The sequence below is a fragment of the Oratosquilla oratoria genome, chromosome 44 (genome assembly GCF_046742065.1).
Source record: "Oratosquilla oratoria isolate Oo_2021 chromosome 44, ASM4674206v1, whole genome shotgun sequence".
Classification (NCBI taxonomy): Eukaryota; Metazoa; Arthropoda; class Malacostraca; order Stomatopoda; family Squillidae; genus Oratosquilla; species Oratosquilla oratoria.
The window spans coordinates 14,949,547-14,971,545 of NC_134820.1; the positions used below are offsets into that span (position 1 = coordinate 14,949,547).

The window sequence follows — 21,999 nt, forward strand, 5'->3', positions numbered from 1 at the left end:
TTTTCAAGTATCTACCTTTTCAGGGAGATGTTGCAACCACGCTACCAATGCCATCATACAATATGATCTCAGGACAGGTTCCTGGTGCAAGATCCCCTGAGCAGCCTCCCAAGATGCATCAACCTCCTCAACATCATCCAAGACATACAGGACAAAACTGGTCTCATGGGAGTGGCCAAGCACCCTGAGGTTTGCTACCCTGTGACCAATGGACCACCACCCATTCCTGTGCAGTCTGCTGGCTGGCTCAACCCCCAGCCTTAAGAGGTAGGTCCTCTACATCGGTCTCTTCAAGTTCCGGCCCCATCACACCTGGAGCCAGGACAATTAGCTGGCCAATTTCTTGTCAAGGCTCTACACGACTTCACCTCCAGCCTTGACTTCCATGGGAGCATGTAAGGAGTAGTCATAACCTCGTCCCATTACACATGAGTTGCACAAAGCTTCTTTGAGGAAATTCGTGTACAGTACCCAGCTCCATCTACACTCCAATTTCATTTGGTCACTAACCTAAGAATGGACCCTGTCAGCTCCCACAATGACCAACATGCACCTTGAGGAAAGCATGTGCGGTACCAGGTCATACATTCCAATATGGTTAGATCAGTGGCTTGAGAACATATTGCGTCTGGCTTCCCAGGACTCGACACTTTAAGCTCATCCCAATTAAGAGCATGGGTCATGACCTGACCTGGGTATATAAGCTGAACAGAATTGCCAAAGAAACAGATCACCTTGGAGCATTATGCGGCAAGCCTAGCCCACTGCTTCCATCGCAGTCTCCTCCTCTCCCTCCCCCACAAGCAGACTGCCTTAGGACACAACTTACAAAGCAGTCGCCACCTCCCTTGCTATCTCTCTTGCCCCTTTCTCATGATTAGAGTGAGCCATATTACTATTGATATCCAATTTTCACTCACATAAAAACCACTATTCTCCCATCAGATTTTGCCTTTCAGCAAGTCCTGATACATACAAAATGCAGAGAAATATATCTCCAGAGACAACAAAAAATCACAACTCAAATTCTCCACCAGAAATTCAAGGCCTCATCAAACAACACGACGCACTCAAACATGCCATCCCCACACCTATTTCACAGAGCATAACAGACCAAATACAAACACTGAGATCAACAATGAAATATATGAACAAAAAACACTAAATTAGCAAACCTTTGTCATCACACTTAATCACAAAACACCAAACAATTGCACAAGACACTCCAAGGTATTACACTATCCAACAGTAACACACCATGCTCTCACACAGTAATCACCACAAGTCACCCTAACCTCAGACAGCAAGAAAGCACTCTCATAAATCACCTTGCAGAAACAAGCCATCTCATCCCTCATCCTGACTACCAATGCATCATCTGAAGTAAGAAAGACTTCCCCACAGGCTCAGACTACAAGACAGCAAGGCAAGGCATATAATCCATAACCTCAAGCACTCATACACTTGTGGTCCAGACAACATAAGTAATATCCACCTAAAACACCTCAGACCACACAGAATACATGCACTCACCAACATTGCAAACCATAGCTATTCACATAAAACCATACCCAACTCATCTGGAAGCATGGAAAAATCACCACAATACCCAAACCTAACAAAACCCCAACATTTCCTGCATTACACTGTCCAATTACACTTCTCTGCACCCCCTTCTAAGCCATAGAATGCCTCATGCTACAACTCATCACACCACATATCCCCTTTGCCATATCACAACACAATTTTAGACCATTACACTCCACAAACACTTTTCTGACTGATCCTACACAAGGAATTTTTGACATCATCAATTCAGATAGGCCTCCACATAGAACATTTCTTATAACATTAGACATTAGTAAAGCTTTTGATGCCATCCCCTTACACTCCACAAACACTTTTCTGACTGACCTAACACAAAGAGTTTTTGACATCATCAATTCAGATAGGCCTCCACAAAGAACATTTCTTATAAAATCAGACATTAGTAAAGATTTTGATGCCATCCCCTGACATAATATCACAAACAAAATATATGACACAGACATGCACAATAATACCAAAGGATGGCTGGCCAATTATTGGCAGGAAGAAATGCCAATGTGTCATATAATGGCCATTCATTGTACACCAGAAACTTTAGGAACATAGTACCTCAGGGCTCCATCCTATCCCTTACACTCTTTAATCTATACAAACTGGACAAGGAAATAGTGTGCACAAAAACCATTCATGAGTTTAAAAGCAAACTAAACACTGCGAGATACAAAGGTGGGACACCATGAGCATAGCTCCCCTTCCCACAAAATACAACTAGATAAACTAGGTAAATGCACAATATACCTACACCCCACACCCTAGAAATACAAATCTATTATTACACAGATGACATAACAATTACATGCACACATCATGATGCAGAGCTCCAGAAATACTACAACCATACCTCACCATGTGCAACACCTGGTTCACCCCAATGAAGGAAATAACTGTAACACAGAAGGAAATCAAAGACCAAATAAAAAAAAAACCTTGATGTAAAAAAATCACATGGTCCGGATGGAATTGCAAATTGGATACTGAAAGAATGCATAGAGGTGTTGACAGGCAAAATATACAATACAATTAAATACTCAAAGAAGGAAAGGTACCACAGGACTGGGAAAATGCAAATATTGTACCAACATATAAAGAAGTAAACAAGGAAAATCCAACCAACTACAGACCGATCTCCCTAACAAGTACAATAGGAAAAATATATGAAAGTTATCAAAAGTAGATAGGTTAAACATCTGGAAGAAAAAATATATCTAATCCAAATCAATCTGGATTTAGACAAGGAAGATCATGTACAACAAACCTGATCTGTTTCTATTCGAGACTAATAGAAATAATACAAGAAAGGAATGGATGGGTGGACTGTGTCTTTCTAAACCTACATAAAGCATATTCCACTCCCATTCACCACCCCTCCCTCTTTTCTTGTCTCCTCCTGTGTGATGGATCATCCCTGCATCTTGCCCACTACCCTGGGTCAGAAGCAATTCAGCAAGAAACAGCACATCCAAAGAAAGGCTGCTTCATTTAACTGGTGACCCACCCCCTCTCTGTCCCCTCATGCAGAAAAAGGGAAGATGGGGAGAAAGGATATATCAAAATATCACTCACATATACCCTCTCACCCCCTATCCCCCACCCACTCCCTTCCATGCATCACAGCATCATCCATACACATAGGTGTATAAATATAAGGAATACCTTAGGTGATATAGCCTAAGCTCAAACAATACAGGAGTTCAAATCTAAATATGATAGGTGGAAATATGATAATCGGAACCATACATGAAATATGATAATTGGAACCATACATGAATTTGGGTCTAGGTATGTTATAAAATTAGAGAATAGGAGATGGAACCCAGCAAGTGTTGCTCCTTTCCTGTATACTACAATTAGTTAAAATAGTGTTGAATTATGTGAGCCCTGCATGGGCCTCTACACTCATTAGGACATACCACAACACCCTGTAGACTATACAGAACAAAACCTAAAGGTAATTACAGGCTACACAAATATAACACATACAGACCATCTACACCATAAAATAAAATTCCTCAAAGTCAAGGATAACCTTGATATGAGAGGCACACAAACACAACCCACCCACTACATCACATGGCAGACCACCAACATATGTCAAGAAACATAGAAAAAAAAACACAAATATCTATATCACACACAAATACTCTTCTCTTTCTCCATAGCAATCAGATAACCACCTCCAGAAGCATATCCATAATCACATTGCTCAATGCTCCATCAAGAGACTGAAAGATAACACACTTTTGTAAGCCAGACTCTCTATATCCATCCCTCTGAATCTTCTCTCCCCTAAGAGGACAGAGTCCACCTGGCCAGACTGCAGTGCAGTCACCATCTAGCTCTTCTAAATTATCAGAGGCAGATGGATGAATGCATCGTGGATATCTATCCAGGATGACGATTCACTCCATACTATTCAACATATTATGGATTGTGGTACTCCCCAAGGTAGGCGTAGCTCCTCTTGGGGATCGGTGCCACCTGCGTAGAGCCGGTGGCCAGGGGTGGTTGCTGCCGTTTGGCCCCCAACTCTTGGGGTTGGGGGGTGGTCCCACGACGTAGACGCTGCAGCTCAAGAGCTCTGACCACCTTCCAATCATCATCACCACCAAAACAAGATGCACCCCAGTTGGCCAGAGACACACTTACACCAATTACAAGAGAGCTAACTGGGAAGCTTTTATTGAAGAGACAGAACAACATTTTGAAACACTTAACAGTACACCAATCACAAACATAAACAATGCTGTGCACACTTTTAATACAATCATACAAAATGCAGACAAGAGATACATCCCTAGAGGCAACAGAAAATCACACAACCCCAACTTCACACCAGAAATCCAAAGCTTCATCAGACAACGTGACACACTTAAACACGGTACCCCCACACCTATCCCTCAAAACATAGCAGACCAAATACAAACACTAAACACTGTGATTGCCAATGAAATACATGAAAAAAAAACACAAAATTGGCAAAACTTTATCAATACACTTGATCACAAAACAAACACCAGCAAATTGTACAAAACACTCAACAGCATTACACTATCCAACAGTAACACTACACGCTCTCACGCAGCAATAATCACAACAACAGATAATCTACCCTCAAACAGACAACAAGCAAACGCACTCATACGTCATTTTGCACAGACAAGCCATCTCACTTCTCACCCTGACGACCGACGCACCATTCGACGTAAGAAAGACTTTCCCAGACTCAGACTATATACCCTTCATAGACAGTCAGACAAAACTCATAATACATAGTCTCAAGCACTCATCTGCCTGTGGCCCTGATAACATAAGCAACATCCACCTAAAACACATTGGACCACAAGGTATACACGCACTCACAAACATTGCAAACTACAGCTATTCACACAACACTATACCCGACATCTGGAAGCATGGTAAAATAATCACCATTCCAAAACCGAACAAAGACCCAACAATCCCAACATCGCACCGCCCAATCACACTTCTCTGCACCCCCTCTAAAGTCATTGAACGCCTAATACTTCAACTTGTCACACCACATATTCCCCTTGCTGACTCACAACACGGTTTTAGGCCACTACACTCCACAAACACTCTTCTGACAAACCTCACACAAAGAATTTTAGATGGCATCAATTCAGATAGGCCCCACCAAAGAACACTTCTTATAACATTAGACATTAGTAAAGCTTTTGATGCTATCCCCCGCCACAACCTAACAAATAAAATATACAACACAGACATGCACAATAACACCAAAAGATGGCTGGCCAATTATCTGGCAGGTAGGAATGCTTACGTGTCATATAATGGCCAATCATCGCACATCAGAAACATTAAGAACGGAGTACCACAGGGCTCAGTTCTATCCCCCACATTATTTAATCTATGCATGCATGACTTACCCACGCCAGACACCTCAGAAATACAAATCTCTTCCTACGCAGATGACATAACAATCACATGCACACATCGTAACACAGACAAAGCTGCAGAAATAATCCAGCCATACCTTGACACACTCAACACATGGTTCATCACAAACAGACTCAAAATAGCTCCAACCAAATCTACAGCAACACTTCTCACAAACTGGACAAAAGAACACAAATACATACCTCATCTCTACATCAACAACACTCTAATACCACACACAAACACACCGAAAATTCTTGGTGTAACATACGATACATCCATGTCTTTCAAACAACACATCACAAACATAAAAAACAAATACACACCCAGACTTAACGCACTTAAGTCAATCACTGGAACAACATTTGGACAAAACAAAGAAACTAATATAACAATATACAAACAATGCATACGCTCAGTGTTGAATTATGCGAGTCCTGCATGGGCTCCTAATCTCAGTGAGACACACCACAACACCCTTCAAATCATACAAAACGAAGCCCTAAAAACAATTACAGGCTGCACAAATACAACACCTACAGACCATTTACACCATGAAACAAAAGTCCTCAAAGTCAAGGACCACCTCGACATGAGAGGCACACAAACACTTGCCGCAGCCACCACAAACACATCACACCCGCTACACTACATAGCAGAACACCCACACACACCAAGAAACATTAAAACAACACCCAAAGACCTTTATTACGCACAAATACTCTCTTCTCTTCCTCCAAAACCACCAAATACCAGCCTCCGGAAACATATTCATAATCATATCACTCACCGCTCCATTAACACACTGAAAGACAACACACTGCTGCATGCCAGACCCCCTGATATCCACCCTTCTGAATCCTCTCTCCCACGAAAGGACAGAGTCCACTTGGCCAGACTGCGGTGCGGTCACCACCCAGCGCTTCTAAGCTACCAGAAGAGGCTGGATGACCGCATTGTGAACAGCTGCCCAGGATGTAACACTTCACCCCATACCATACAACACATAATGGAAGACTGCATTATACACAATCATGCACGCAAACAACACAACATACGCTCTATAAAGGATTTGTGGGAAAACCCAGTTTCGGCTATGGCATTCCTTGGGGAGACGGGACTGCTCGGACAGACAGTCTAGGGAACGACAACAACAACAACGACAACACATTATGGAAGACTGCATTGTACATAATTATGAATGCCAATAACACAATGTATACTCTATACACTGCGAGATACAATGGCGGGACACCACGAGCATAGCTCCCCTTCCCGCAAAATACAACTAGGTAAATAAGTGATCTATTAGAAAACCCTATTCCAGTCATGGCATTCCTCAGGGAGGGCTGCTCAGCCGGACAGTCTAGGGAACATTATCATCATCAGCATCTCCTTTATAAGGGAGGTAACCAAGTCAAAGGCATGCACCCACTCCCACCCATTTCACTCCCATCCCCCACCCTGTTTCCCTCTCATTTTAGCTCTTTCTTGATAAGAGGTCATCTCTGTCTCCTGCCCATTACTTGGGTCAGAAGCAACACAGCAAGAGACAGCACATCCACAATAATGCCGCTTCACCTAATCAGTGACCCCACCTCTCTGTCCCCTCATGCAGAAAATAATGAAGATGGGAAGAAATTCCTTCAGGCTGTGTCAAAGTATCCATATACAACTATTTTCCATTCACCCCTATCCCCTCCCATCTCCCTTCTTTGCTCAACAGACATTTCCCTCTAGCTCAAAGCCCCTTTCACCTCATCCATCTCATCCTTGATCATCCCCTCAAATTCACTTCACCCACCTCTGCCTTCCACACCTCTTTTGCTAATCTTTCTTCACTCTTTCTTTCCATGTGTACAAACCATTCCAATACTCTTTCATCAGCCTTGTCTGCCTTCACCCTTTCCATCCCAGCTCTCCTCATTTTTTTATTCTATCCAACCTTGTATCTCCTATCATACTTCTCAGATACTTCATTTCAAATACATTTAAATTTCTCCTTTCTGCCTTTCTCAAACTCCAAGTTTCCACCTCCTACAGTGTAATCAGTACAATTACCCCTTCATATAATCTTCTCTTTGCATCCATTCCTAAATCCTATTTCTCTTGACACTTTTTAATCACCCCAGAAATTTACTTGCTTCTTTCAACCTTCAATCTACCTCCACCCCTACTCTTTCATTTCTTGTCACATGTGACCCCAAATATTTAAAACTTTCCAATTCCTCCAGCCTTTCTACTTTAATTGTGACTAACGTCAAGCTTACTTTCATCCTCTCCCCTTGTACATCTGATCAACTTGCTTGTACCCACATTTACTTTCAACTTTCTCCTATCACACACCTTCCCAACCTCCATCACTCCCTTCATTCCCCCTCTAACCCTGCCACAAATGTCATCCACAAACAACAACTGGCTCACCTTCCACTTTTCTCCATTATCTTTAATCATCACCAGTCCTCTGTTCATTACCCTTACATTTACCTTATGTACTACCCTCATCCTTTTACACATTGAACAGCCATGGCAACATGACAAAGCCCTGATGCAGCCCTATCTTTACCTCAAACCATTTGCTCTCTCCATTTCCAATTCTAACACAGTCTCTACTACTCTCATAAAACTCTGGACTGCCTTAACAGTTTTCCCCAATCCCACATATCTGCAATACATCCCACAGTGCCTTCCTGTCTACCATGTCATAAGTCTTTTTCAAATCCATAAAGGCCCTAAAAACATCCTTACCTTTTGCCAAAGCCTTCTCACAAATCTGCCTTACTACAAAAATATGATCCATACATCCTCTACTTTTCCTAATGTACACTGCTCCTCACAAATTACTCCCTCTGTTCGTTCCTCTCCTAATCCTATCAATCAAAACCCTCCCATATGCCTTCCCAGCTACAGTCAAAAAACTGATACATTTAAAACTATTACAATCACATTTGTCTCCTTTTCCTTTGTAAAACAGAACTATACATGCATTCTTCCAGTCCTCAAGCACTCTCCCCTCCCTTATACATATATTAGACAACCTCACTAGCCAGTCCACTGCTGCTGTACTTCCCTTCTTCAGGCACTCTGAATGACATCCATCCAATCCAGGTGCTTTCCCTGCTCTCATCATTTTCAAAGCTCCTTTACCTCATCTTTTCTTATATCTCTTCCATTTTCTTCTCCCACCACAGTCATTTTCTTAGTACCTCCCACTGCCACCACCAATCTCTTCCTATCTTCCTTCACATTCAACAATTCTCTCAAATACTCTACCCATTTTCCCCTTCCTACCACCATTTCCATATAACATCTGTCCATCTGCACCTTTTACCTTTTCTTCTCTACTTAATTCATCTTCTCTTCCTCTCCTAACTTCTTCTCAAAACATCTTTTTATTCTTTTCAAAGCTTTCTATCATACTCCTACCCCATTTTACATCCTCTCTCCTTTTTGCCTCCTTTATCTTATCTTTTGCCTCTCTTTTTTCTTTGTTCATCTCATATATTCCCTGAGTCCTACTTTGTAACCAGTCCCTTAATGCTCACTTCTTCTCTTTTATTACCATCTTCACTTTATCATCCCACCACTCACTATCCTTTCTTCTATTTCTTCCCATCCTCTTTGTTTCATATACTATCTTTGTACACCTTGTTGCATCCTCCTTGGAAAAAAAAAACATTACTCTTCTACTTCTATCTCTACTCTATCCCTCACCACCTCCCACACTTCTCTCAGCTTCACCTGATGCTCCTGCTCCTTTTCCTTCTCATTTAAAAAAAAAGTTCACAATAAGCACCTCACTACCTTCTGACATTTTCCTTTCTCCACATATCCTCCATTCTCAACTTACCTTCCAGAAAAAAATTATCTGACATTCCCCCACTCTCTCCTCTAATAACATAGACATCCAGAACTCTTCCTATCCTTCTTTTGGATACCACTACATAGTCCAATAATGCCTTATCCAACTTTCCATCCACTACCCTTTCCCATGTGTACTCATGCTTGACTACACTTCCAAACTCAAAATCTCCACTCCTTTCAACTTACATACATACATACATGTACCAAAAGCTTTTTCCCCCTACATGGGAGATAGCCAAAAAGAAAAAGGCATAGAAACCACTCCCACCCATTCCATTTCCTATATATTCCACTCCCCTCCACCCTCCTTCTTAGCTTGGCACCTCCTGGATGATGGGTCATCCCTGCATCCTATCCACTGCCCTGGGTCAGAAGCAGTGTTGCAAGACAGCTCATCCACAGCAAGGCCACTTCATAAATTTGGCACAAAAAAAAAAAAAAAAAAAAAAAATCCGTCCCCCCATGCAGAAAAGGAGAAGATGGGGGAGAAATCCCTTCGGGCTGTGTCAAATTTTTTCTCATATTTAGCTGTGTCAAATTTTTTCTCATCCTTAGCTGCCCGAAAAACCGAAAAACCACCACATACGTGAGGCGAACGATACCGAGTTACAGTAGTTTGAAATGTAAACACCAGATGGCGCGTGGCGGGGTATATAAATGACGCTAGTTGTGTGGTGAAGGCCATACAACACCTATTTACAGTACAGGTTGACATTCAAAAATCCGGCAACCTCGGGACCTGAGGACTGCCGGATTTTTGAAGTTTATAATTTTGTATGGTGTACCCCGTATATATTTAAAGAAAATTACCACTTGTGCAGTCCTTTAATGGAAAAAATAAACACTAAGTGAAAAACAAATGAAATTGTATTATTCACGAACTAAATAAAATACAGTAAAGGTAGATATATAGAATTTTAATTCAATTTTAATAAAACATATAAAACTGATCCTTCAAAGAATCTTAATTAAACTAAATAAAATACTCCTCACTGTACTTCTTAGGAAAGAAGCTATATAGCAGATGGCCTTTTACACATAATTTTAATTCAATTTTGATTCAACTAAATAAAACTGATCCTCCTAAGAATTTTAATTAAACTAAATAAAATACTCTGTACTGTACCCTGTATTTCTTGAGAAAAGAAGCTAAATAGTAGATGGGCTGTCAAGATCATCTTCATCATTACTGACAGTGACAACATCATCGGCAACAGGAACAGCTTCAGTTTTTCTTTCTGTTTTTTAATGTCGTATATAGTGGAGGAACCAATGTCGTAAGTTTCACAAATGATTCACACAGACACATTGCTACTAATTTTTCTTTAATATTTCCACTTTCTCTGCGATCGATAACGCATGATGTTTGCGTTTTATGCCACCTTTCTTCTTTGTTGATTCCCTATTGGAACTATACAACAACAAATGCTATAATGAGGAGAATAATGAGAAAAATGAGCAGGATTACTTGTTAGCAGGTGGAAGCAACCAACAGCTGATTCCGGCGTAAGCAGCAGTTCCAGAAAACAGTGGCGCACCAACACGGGAAATATGAAAATGCACTCCCGAAATCTGTCCCGGATTTCTGAAGGTTCCGGATTTATGGTTGCCGGATTTTTGAATGTCAACCTGTACACTACTATACAATACTACAAATATACTTGTGTCATCATGCCTAATAAAGTTGTGGAACAAAAGTGAGTTGCTCTAACAGTGCGGCAAAAATTGGACTTGAGGAAGGAGCAAGTGTAGGAAATGTGTGTGACGAATTTGGAGTGGCCAAACAAACAGTGTCGGATATTAGAAAATCCAAGGCAAAATTACTGAATTACTGTTCTAAGTTTTGTGTGGACGCATCAGTGGCAAAAAGTGGTAAAGGAGTGCCTAGAAAATACACTCGACTTGGAAAAGAGGCAGAATTAGATGCAGCAGTGTTCATATGGTACGTTCAGCAAAAGTCAGTTGGTATGAACATTTGAGGTACGGAAATTCTTGTGGCTGCCAGGAAATTTGCGCAGAAATGGATATAAAAGACTGGATTTCGAGGGATTTTCATTAGATGAAAAAGAGTAAAGTAAAGAACACTTATTTCAACCTCAAACCAATGTGTTATGTTCCACTATGTGTTAAGGTTAGTTGAAGGATGAATTTGGATTTATAACTTTGTATTTTGGACTAAAATAAAAACATTTTCAATATCCAGATTTTTTCATTACCTGGACAGGTAGCTGCACCAATTAATCCAGAAAAACGAGGTTTGAGTGTACATTGCTGAGGTATTGCTTTCCCAATGGCACTTCTTTCTGATAAACACCTAAGCAAGATGCTGTAATGTCTACCATTTTATATTATTTATTTATTTGTTTGTTATTATTTGTCTGTTTATTATTTCTTTGATTATCATTTATTATTATTTATTTGTCTATTATTATTTACTATTTACCTCTTTGTTTATTATTTAACTTTACCTATCTATTTACTTATTTTATTATTATTTATATTATTATAATTTTCATTTATTTGTTGCTTCTGACCCAGGGCAGTGGACAAGGTGCAGGGATGACCTGTCATCCAGGAGGTGCTAAGATAAGAGGGAGGGTGGAGAGGAGTGGAGTGTATTTCAGGGATGGAATGGGTGGGAATGATTTTAAGCCTTTTTCTTTTTTGCTACCTCCTTTGTAAGAGGGAAAAAGCCTTGGTATATGTATGTATGTACAGTTTTTTTGCATCTAACCTCACTATGGACCAAAAGGTCTCCTGTTGGTATGCTCCTCCTTTGTAAGCCTTTCTTTCAGTTGTATTCCTTATTCTGCCTTCATCTGTTTATCTATATTTTAATTTATTATACATTATTCTTTCCACTATTGATAAGGTATACATGCACTGCTAATCCTGATAAAAGAATTGTCACTGGAAAGGCAATACCTCAATGTTGTAAACACTTGCAAACAAAGATGCACACAAATCTGAGGCAAGAAAAAATATTGTTCATTTTTTATTTACACAAGGAATTTGTTGATTTTAAGTAGAATACATACTGGATCAGGTTTTGTTCTTCACGTAGCAACAAAAGGAAATAAACTTAGGCTAAATAGGAGACAGGCCCAGGGTAAAGGAGCAACCATTGTCAGGCATGATTGCAAGCATTTAAATCTTCATTCATATCAGATGTTTTAATTAGTCTTTCTGACCATTTTAGGATATCTTTGTACAAAAGAGAATGAAAATCATTTATCTGTTATAAAATATGTCCAGAATGATACCCAGCACTGCAATATGCAATATTCAACTAAGGTAAGCCTACTAGTAATGTTCAAAAGTTGGGGTCACATTATAAACAAGGTTTATGACAAAAAAAAAGGGGGGGGGGGGTTGCACTGTACATGTAGTCAGCTTATACACAAGTATATACAGTAATCAAATAAAAGTACAATTTATCTAATCATTCACCCTTTTTACTGTGCAGGGAGTTTTCCCTGGGTAAATAAAATTTCCTGGCAAAAACCAGAATAAATGTACAAGTCATCAGTAGTGTAAGTGGTAGTAACATTTTCAATCAGCAGGGATTTCCTTTAGCAGAATAAAATTTCCAAGTTATCATCAGCAGTGAGAGTTAAAAACAGCTCAATGCAATGTGTTTATATCAATATATCCAACTACATGAAAAGGATTATCATTGAATACATACCTCTGAATGTTTCAGATCTTGTTTATCTATACTCTTCCCCTCTTTGAATAAATTTTCTTTGGTATCTGGCCATTTATTGAGTGTTTCTATGTCTTCATAGCCTACACTGGTATCTTGCCAATTCAGATTTGGAATATCATCATATTTAACCCCAAACCTTCCAGACCTCTTCAAAAGTGGGGCTCCAGAGCCTTGTTCAGATCCAGCAGACTCCTCCAGTTTGCTTTTTTGTTCCTCGAGTGTTTCTCTATCTTCAAGACTGGCTTGACAACTTTCCTTGAGTGTTGATTCTGACAGAGAAATAGGTTGACTGTTCTCATCAATCTTTATGGATTCATCATACTCCCAACTCTCTATAGACCTGTGCTGTTAAAAGGGTTATACATTAATATCTCTTCATCATGATAGTAACTTATATATCCTTCACCTGCAGCAACTTCACATGTATTTCTTCATATGTACTAATCTCTCAATTTTTACTTGTATTTTATAACTGTCATGACAATATTCATTCACTGTAATAAAATACCATAATGTTAACACCTTCATCCCACTGATGCATTTTACATATTTTGTTCTAACACCAGAAGAATTTACTCAGAACAATATGAGGTCCTCATCAATGAGAATTTCATTTGGTCTCATGTCTTCTCTTTTGTCCAGTAAAAAGATCTGCCATTATATGTGCAAAGTATATTACCAGACAGCAAGGATAAACTCATTTAGCTATAACAGTGAAGATATTATTAGGCCATAAAAAAAAAATTGTGTAGACTCCCTGCCAATCCTAAAAATGCCCCAGACATTTTCATTGACCCTGTATTTCATTAACAACAAATAAATAAATCAATAGTAAAGATATATATAAATACAATATATATACAGGGATTTCTCAATTTATGTGTATTTAGAAAAAGTTATTTTGGAATAGCACGAGGTAAAAAACCTAGTCATTTTTTCATATTACATAGATTTTGTAGAATAACACTATGCAAAAAAAAAAAAAAAAAAAAAAAAAAAAAAATTGCATGGCTGGTTTAATTCCATGATATGGCCACCAGGTGTTCCCAATGTGTACTGCCAACATGCTGTCCCTTCGCGTGTTGCTTCAATCTCATTGTTACCTGTACCGCTAGTATATCTCTCTCTGCTCTCAGTACCTTACCACAGTTTTTACCATGGTTTCCAAGCACCTTTCGACTTCTGTAGCAAGTGGCAATACACAGAAGAGATCTAGGAAGAACTCGACCCTAGAGCAAAAGCTCATGGAGAAGGCATCAGCATCAGAAGAACCTCAGTGAACCCTCACAGCCACAAATTTGTCCCAATGTATGGACTTGAGGCAAGCAATGAAATTCATAAAAAATTATACAAATGTGGAGAGAAGAACTGCAGTTATCAGAGAAGTGATGAGCAAAATGGCCTGCTATGAAGTGTTGCTGAAGGAAAAGCAATAAAAAAGAAACAACAATCTATAACAGCATTCTTCCATGAGTGAGACAGAGGTGGAGTCAGAGGCAGGACAGTCAAGTGAGCATAAGGCAGAGGCAGAGGCAGAGCTACCCAGTGACAGAGAAAATATAAAGCTACATAACAGTACAGTTTAATATAAACATAACAAGTAAGAAATAGTAAAACTTAACTTCCTTATAAGTTTGATATCCCACAACTCATATCCTTCAACTTGATGTCAGCTGAATGCAACACTCCAGACTTGTTATGTACTGTACAGTTTAATTCAGCAATCAGTTCACATTATGAGATCTTTACATTATGCAATCCCTTCAGAAATGTATCCCTCACATAATTCGAGAAATCCATATATATATATATATATATATATATATATATATATATATATATGTATGTGTGTGTGATAACGAAGTTTGGAACTCCAGAGAAGACTGCAAATTTCGAAGATCACAATGAGAAAGTACCTGTGTTGTATTAATAGGGAGGGGGAAAGCTCGTGGTGTAGTGGGAAGGTGATGAAGAAAGGAGAAGGGGAGGGATTACTGAGGAAAATGAGTGATGAGGAAAATGAGAAAGAAAAGGAACTTACAAATAAAGCAAATGAAAAAAATGAAAAGAGAACCGAGACTGAAAAGTTGTTGTTGTTTTTTTCTTGTTTTTTTGAGGCTGAAAAAATGGTATATCAAGAAAAAGGAAACAAATTAGAGAGAAAAAGATGAGAAAGGAAAGAAATTAAAGTTAGCCACCAACATAGATGGAATGGTTTCAGGACTGAATGAATTGAATGACTATCTGGCATTAGAAAAACCAGACATAATGGGAATAGTAGAAACTAAATTAAAAAGTACTCTACCATCAAATACTGTGAGACAAGGTCTATACAACTGTTGGACGAAGAATAGAAAGGAAAAACAGGATGGGGGAGTATTACTTTTGACTAGGAAAGACTTAAATGTGACAAACATAACAGAAGGAAAAAAACAATGTAGAATCAATTATGATAAAAATTGAACAGAAGAGACAAACATACATCAAACTAAGAAATTATTATGTAAAAATATGCAGAGATGAAAAGAGAAACTATGAAAGAGACATAAGAGAAAAATGCAAGGAACAACCTAAACTATTTTACAGGTATGTAAATGGTAAACTAAAAAATTAATAAGAAATGGAAAAGCTGTGCCAGGGAAATTATGAATACAGACGCTCCTCTACTTACTTTCATTTGTTTTACGTTTTTTCGATTTTACGTTTGAACTGACTGTAAAAAAAAAAATGGTAATTTTTTTTTTAGTGAATTTCTTAGTTTAGTGCACTCTCCATAGTTCAAACGATACTTACGCATGATGCTGCGTCCATTGTTTACATGGCACATACAACAGACTGAACGTGCCTTGCCTCCCCCTCCTCCTCCTCCTCCACCATCTCAATTTATGTTGCTTGAATTTAATTTATTTGAAATTAATGTTATCATTTTACAATGTTATGTGTATAATTAATGATTTAGGGGTGTTTTATAAGATATGGTAATAGAATTTATGGATGTATGGTACAGTAACAACTTAAGTTCATTTTCAACTTACGTTCGGCCATTTGGAATGTAACTAAAACGTAAGTTGAGGAGCGTCTGTATACAGAAGAACTAAAGATGGCTGAAATTATGAGCAATCATTTCAAATCTGTATTCACAATTGAAAGTTCACAGAACTGTGAAGGAATAGAGAGAGAGAGAGATCCCCCCAATGAAGGAAATCAGGACCAAATAAAAAACCTTGATGTCAGAAAATCACATGGTCCAAATGGAATTCCAAATTGGATACTGAGAGAATGCATAGAGGAGTTGACAGGCAAAATATACAATATAACTAAATACTCACTCAAAGAAGGAAAGGTATCACAGGACTGGAAAAATGCAAATATTGTACCAAAATATAAAGGAAGAAACAAGGAAGATTCAACCAACTACTGACCGGTCTCCCTAACAAGCACAGTAACAAAAATATGTGAAAAGTTATCAAAAGTAGATGGGTTAAACATTTGGATGAAAAAACTATACTGAATCCAAATCAATTTGGATTTAGACAAGGAAAATCATGTACAACAAACCTGATATGCTTCTATTCGAGACTAATAGAAATAATACAAGAGAGGGATGGATGGGCAGACTGTGCCTTTATAGACCTACAAAAAGCATTTGATAAGGCACCACAAGAAACTAATAAGAAAAATATAATCAATAGGTGGCATCAGAGGAAAATTATTGGAATGATTGGAAGACTTCCTGACTGGGAGAAAAATGAGGGTAGTAATCAGAGACAATTACTCGAATTGGGAAGAAATGATAAGTGGTGTCCCGCAAGGTTCGGTACTGGCTCCAATCATGTTTGCCATATATATATATATATATATATATATATATATATATATATATATATATATATATATATATATATATATATATATATATATATATAAATGACATGGATGAAGGAGTAGAATGTTATATGAATTTCTTCACAGATGACGCAAAAACACTAAAAAATATAAGAACAGAGGAGGAGTGTTAATCATTACAGTTAGACCCGGACAAAATCTGGAAATGGACTCAAAAGTAGGAAAGGAACTTCAATATCAAGAAGTGTAGTATAATAGAGTTAGGAAAAAGTAAAAATAGAATATAAAGAAATTATAAAATTGGTGAAGAAAAAGTCAAAAAAGTGAACTCGGAAAGAGACCTTGGAGTAATAATCAGTAAAGACATCACACTGGACAAACATATCAATAAAATTGTTAGAGAAACTTCCAACCTACTAAGGTCAATGCAAGTGGCATTTGACTACTTGGATGAAAATATGATTGAAAAAATATGAGTTACACTAATAAGGCCAAAACTGGAGTATGCAGCAACATTATGGACACCCATGCAACTTCGTTTGTTTGTTTGTAACTTTTAGCAACTGTTTCTATTGTTAATTTCTGCCAAGAATAATGTATATTATGTATAATATAATAATGTATATTACATTGACCAATTACAACTTATGGTAAAATTTTAGTTGTGCACACCTATGCAATATAGCAATAGAAAATTGTTAATTTTGTAAATTATGATAGATCAATGTAATATGTGATTTTCTTGGGGGAAATGAATAACAAAAAAGCTGTTAAATCTTTTTTCTAATGAATGAAGTCGGCATTGAATGATACGCTATGTTTGTTTTGAAAGGTGCCGAGGTCGAAAAAATGAAAGGATGATAAATTAGTCTATTCTAACCTAACCTACCTTATTTTACCTTATCTAACCTAACTTAACCTACATAACCTAACCAATGTTTAATAATTCGGTACCTCAAATACTAAAGATCATCCGGGTCGCCGTCGTACCTTACCTAACTTAACCTACATAACCTAACCAATGTTTAGTAATTCGGTACCTCAAATTCTAAAGATCATCCGGGTTGTCGTCGTACCTTACCTTACCTAACCTAACTTAACCTACATAACCTAGCCAACGTTTAGTAATTCGGTACCTCAAATTCTAAAGATCATCTGGGTCGCCGTTGTCGTCACAGTTGCTGACAGCCTGATTATTATTGTACCTCGGGTAATTAATAGACAATGGCAGAACCCCATGTTCTCTCATAAAGCCCAAGGAAGCTCTATTGCCTTTGTAACAGCACTTATTAATGTTATCTGGAGTTCGAGAACATCAAGTCCACAACGTGAAAGCCGTTGTTTGATAGTGACTGGACTGGCATGGTGTCCATACCATATCCTAGCAGCTTCATTTGTTAGTAAATTTGCTTGAAGCAAGTTTTTTGTTTTTTTTATTTCCAAGAAAATCGCATATTATGTTCATGTACTATAATTTACAAAATTAATTTTTAATTTTCTAATGCTACATTGTGTAGGTGTGCAGAACTAAAATAATATCCAATTTACAAAATTATTTAATTTCTATCACTATATCACTAAAAAAAAATTGCCAAATTAATTGGTATTTATTTTTGCATGACTATTAATAATTATAATCATCTACAGATCTACAACTCTATGTGGAAAATAGATATTTGCTACTGGGGTCTGTGTCTCTGGTCAAAGCCCAACATGAAATGCAGGGGTTCTATGGGCATGCCCACCTCAAAGTATCCAAAAATAAGGCTGGGAAGATGACACCGGTCTCACTAATTGCCGAACAAACCGAACAAAACCGATAAAAGCCGAACAAACCAACAAAACCCAAACAAGGACGGTTTTTGCTCAAACGCACACTTCTATATATATATATATATATATATGGTTGCATTATTTGAACTATTTTCTTTAAAATGTGTGATTTCCATGTGATATGATCAAAGAGAAGTTATGTTTTTATCCTCTGCAAAATTACCGAACACAGCTACGATTCGTCCAGCCCGCCGTCTATGATTACTGGTGGTATGGATCAAACTACACTCTTTTAAGTTTCTTACTGTTGTGTTATTAGTGTAATAGACTGCATATAGTTGAATTATTTCAACTATTTTCTTTAAAATGTGTGATTTTCATGTAATTTGACCAAAGAGAAGTTATGACGTAACACATTTTAAAGAAAATAGTTGAAATAATTCAACTATATGCAGTCTATTACACTAATATCACAATAGTAAGAAATTTAAAAGAGTGTAGTTTGATCCATACCACCAGTGATCATAGACGGCGGGCTGGGTCGAATCGTAGCTGTGTTCGGTAATTTTGCAGAGGATAAAAACGTAACTTCTCTTTGATCATATTACATGGAAATCACACATTTTAAAGAAAATAGTTCAAATAATGCAACCATATATATATAAAAGTGTGCATTTGAGCAAAAACCGTCCTTGTTTGGGTTTTGTTGGTATGTTCGGCTTTTATCGGTTTTGTTCGGTTTGTTCGGCAATTAGTGAGACCCGATGACACCAACACTGCCAGGAAGAGTATGTTAGGTTGCAATGCAACCTTAGGTCTTCAATCTTGCTTGTGTACTTGTAGAAATAAAATTAATTAAAAACAACAACATTAGAATGGTACAGCTGTATGATGTCGAGCCAAAAATACCAATAGAAACAGATGACATCTCATTTAACACGGCAGAGCGGTTTAGTAATAAAATTTGAACTTATAACTTATCCCCAACTAACTAGTAACTATTAAGAATTTGTACTCGTTACCATACATACAATTTATCATAAGCGAAAAAAAAATACTACAACTGAGAAATTATCACCTCCCCCTAAATAAAAAAGAAAAAAGAAGAAGAAAAAAAAAGAATCCTACTTACATGAGAAAGGTCCAACTTCCTCTGATTTCTTCGATGCCTCTACTTGGAATGTCCGAGGTATAAACAAACCATTGCCATGGCAACGATCTTAGCGAGCAGTTTTATGACTACCAAACACTATGGTGACTACGCAAAAAATCCTATAAGGTCATAATCCCAGCTCCAAAATCCCACATATTTAGATATTCCAAGATATTGATATGCGTCCCACCGAGGAAGTCGTCAGTAATTTCGGGCATGCTTTTTGTGTTATCCTCGGCAATTTACATTTATTATTTCGAGCTATGTGTTCTTGTCATTATTTGCACTTCATGTACATTCATTTATTGCCAAATAAAGTCTATCTATCTATGTTCTACTGATTATGACAGCCAGCTGAGAGGAGAGAGGGAGAAGTCAATCTCCAAGATTGTTTGGGAACTTAGATTGAAGAGAAAAGACGAAAATACTGAAGAAAAAGTAGTAGTTGATCTTGCCACGGCGACAAAACGAAAGACAACTGTGGAAAAGAGCTATTACACTGGCGTAACTTGCACAGTGACTGATGGAAGAAACCCACCAGTGAGTCCTCAGAAGGAGAGATACAGTCAAAGACTTAGAATATATAAGGCAGGTGCGTGTGTGGTGTATTTATAACATATAGGGCAGGTGCGTGTGTGGTGTATTTATATGTTTTGGATGTGGTGACTTGGTAGTGAGCTAGTGAATGAATTAATGAGATGCAAGTTATGGTGGGTGGGGTTGTTGTGTCGAGACGTTGGATCGTGCTTTGCATTTGGGACTTTTTTTGTTAATAATGTTTGACAGCGGGAGGTGTGATTGTGGTTGGCAGCCGTTGTAAGTGGCTACCAAGCAGTGTAGGACATAGGAGATGCAAAGAGCCTTACGGGGCTGCTTGCGAATTGAAAGGGGGTGTAAAGAGGGGGGACGGTTAAGAGCCACTGGCTTAATCTTAAGTGTCAATTGCATTCAAACTTACGAGTTGAACAGGCAGTTTGTTCCAAACATTTGCAATGCGGTTAAAGAAACGAAAAAAGAAAGAAAAACAAACAAAAATCGTTGGTGTTTGATCTCTGATAGACTATTTTGTAAGCATTATTTATTCATTTATTTATCTATCTATCTATCTATTACATGGCTACGGTCCACAAGAAAATAATCATACATGTTGATATTAACGAAGCCATGGAACATTAGAAAAGAAAGTTCAATTAAATGAGCCCGCATTGTACGTTTGGATAAGCCAAATAAGAAGTTCTTGGCAGGGACGGCGTGTGTTTGCAGTGAAGGTGATGTTTTAGATGGTCCACCGAGAGTCCTAGGACAGGGCAGCCAGGGAAAGCGAAATGTCAGCCGCCGTTCGTTTGTTTGCAGCTAAGTTGGTATAAATGAAGGAAGGATTGTAGGACAGAGAGAAAAAAAGGAAGAAGACCAAAAACCAACAGCATCTGGTGTTCCCAGGCGGTCACCCATCCAAGTACTAACCAGACCCAACGCTGCTTAACTTCGCTGATCGGACGAGAAGCGGTGTGATCAGAGTGGTATGGCCGTTGGCGTCTGGAGAGTATGCTTTTCTAATACAGTACAATCCTTTCTGCCTACTTCCGCACTATCATAACCTTACACCCTCACATTACAATTCATTCAAATGTCTTATTTGTACAATCACATCAAAAGGGGTATTGAGCTTCCTGTAATACCGGAGTCGGGGTCGGGGCCTGGTCCCCTAGTCAGCTTGCAATTCCATTCTATCTCATCACAAGCAATCCAATTCGAGCATACGCACGGCTACAACATATCATCAATTCCGGTCCTTCTCTAAATTTGTAAGTAACAATACCTTTGCTCAGTAGCAGCAGCACCCTTCAGATGCTATTGTAGCGTAATGACTTTTCAAGTACAAACTCTTTCGGTATATGCATGTTCCAGTCACTTTCATCTCATTTGTCTAACAAATGTGTACGGGCATTTCACTGCCTGCCCATCGCTGCACATGTTGCCTATGGTGTCAATGTGCCAATGTTCTTAACCTGGTGAGCGCGTCCCTGCGAGGGATCAGTCGTCAGTAATTTCCAGGAGCCCCCATTGGGAAAAAAAGTAAGCAGAATACAAAAGTATTGCCTTGTAACTTGAGTTCTCTATAGTCTAC

The 21,999-nt window shown here is 38.4% G+C and overlaps 1 protein-coding gene and 1 non-coding gene across 4 annotated transcripts in view; both read right to left on the minus strand.

Moving 5' to 3' along the window:
• The window catches only part of LOC143022230 (uncharacterized), a 94,788-nt gene extending 74,535 nt beyond the window's left edge, over nt 1–20,253 (minus strand). Inside the window, exons 1-3 of one of the 3 annotated variants that reach the window (XM_076180348.1) lie at nt 19,851–20,253; nt 13,622–13,750; nt 13,079–13,444 (exon numbers count right to left, since the gene is read on the minus strand). In XM_076180348.1, coding sequence (XP_076036463.1) covers nt 13,079–13,444; nt 13,622–13,627 — 372 coding nt within the window. In that variant the 5' untranslated portion in view covers nt 13,628–13,750; nt 19,851–20,253. The remainder of the gene's footprint in view (nt 1–13,078; nt 13,445–13,621; nt 13,751–19,850) is intronic. The other 2 variants (XM_076180350.1, XM_076180349.1) reach the window with 2 other exon arrangements.
• Nucleotides 20,254–21,286: 1,033 nt separating this feature from the next.
• LOC143022451 (5S ribosomal RNA) lies at nt 21,287–21,405 on the minus strand. The gene has a single exon (XR_012966065.1). It is a non-coding gene; the product is annotated as a 5S ribosomal RNA (ribosomal RNA).
• Nucleotides 21,406–21,999: the final 594 nt, after the last annotated feature.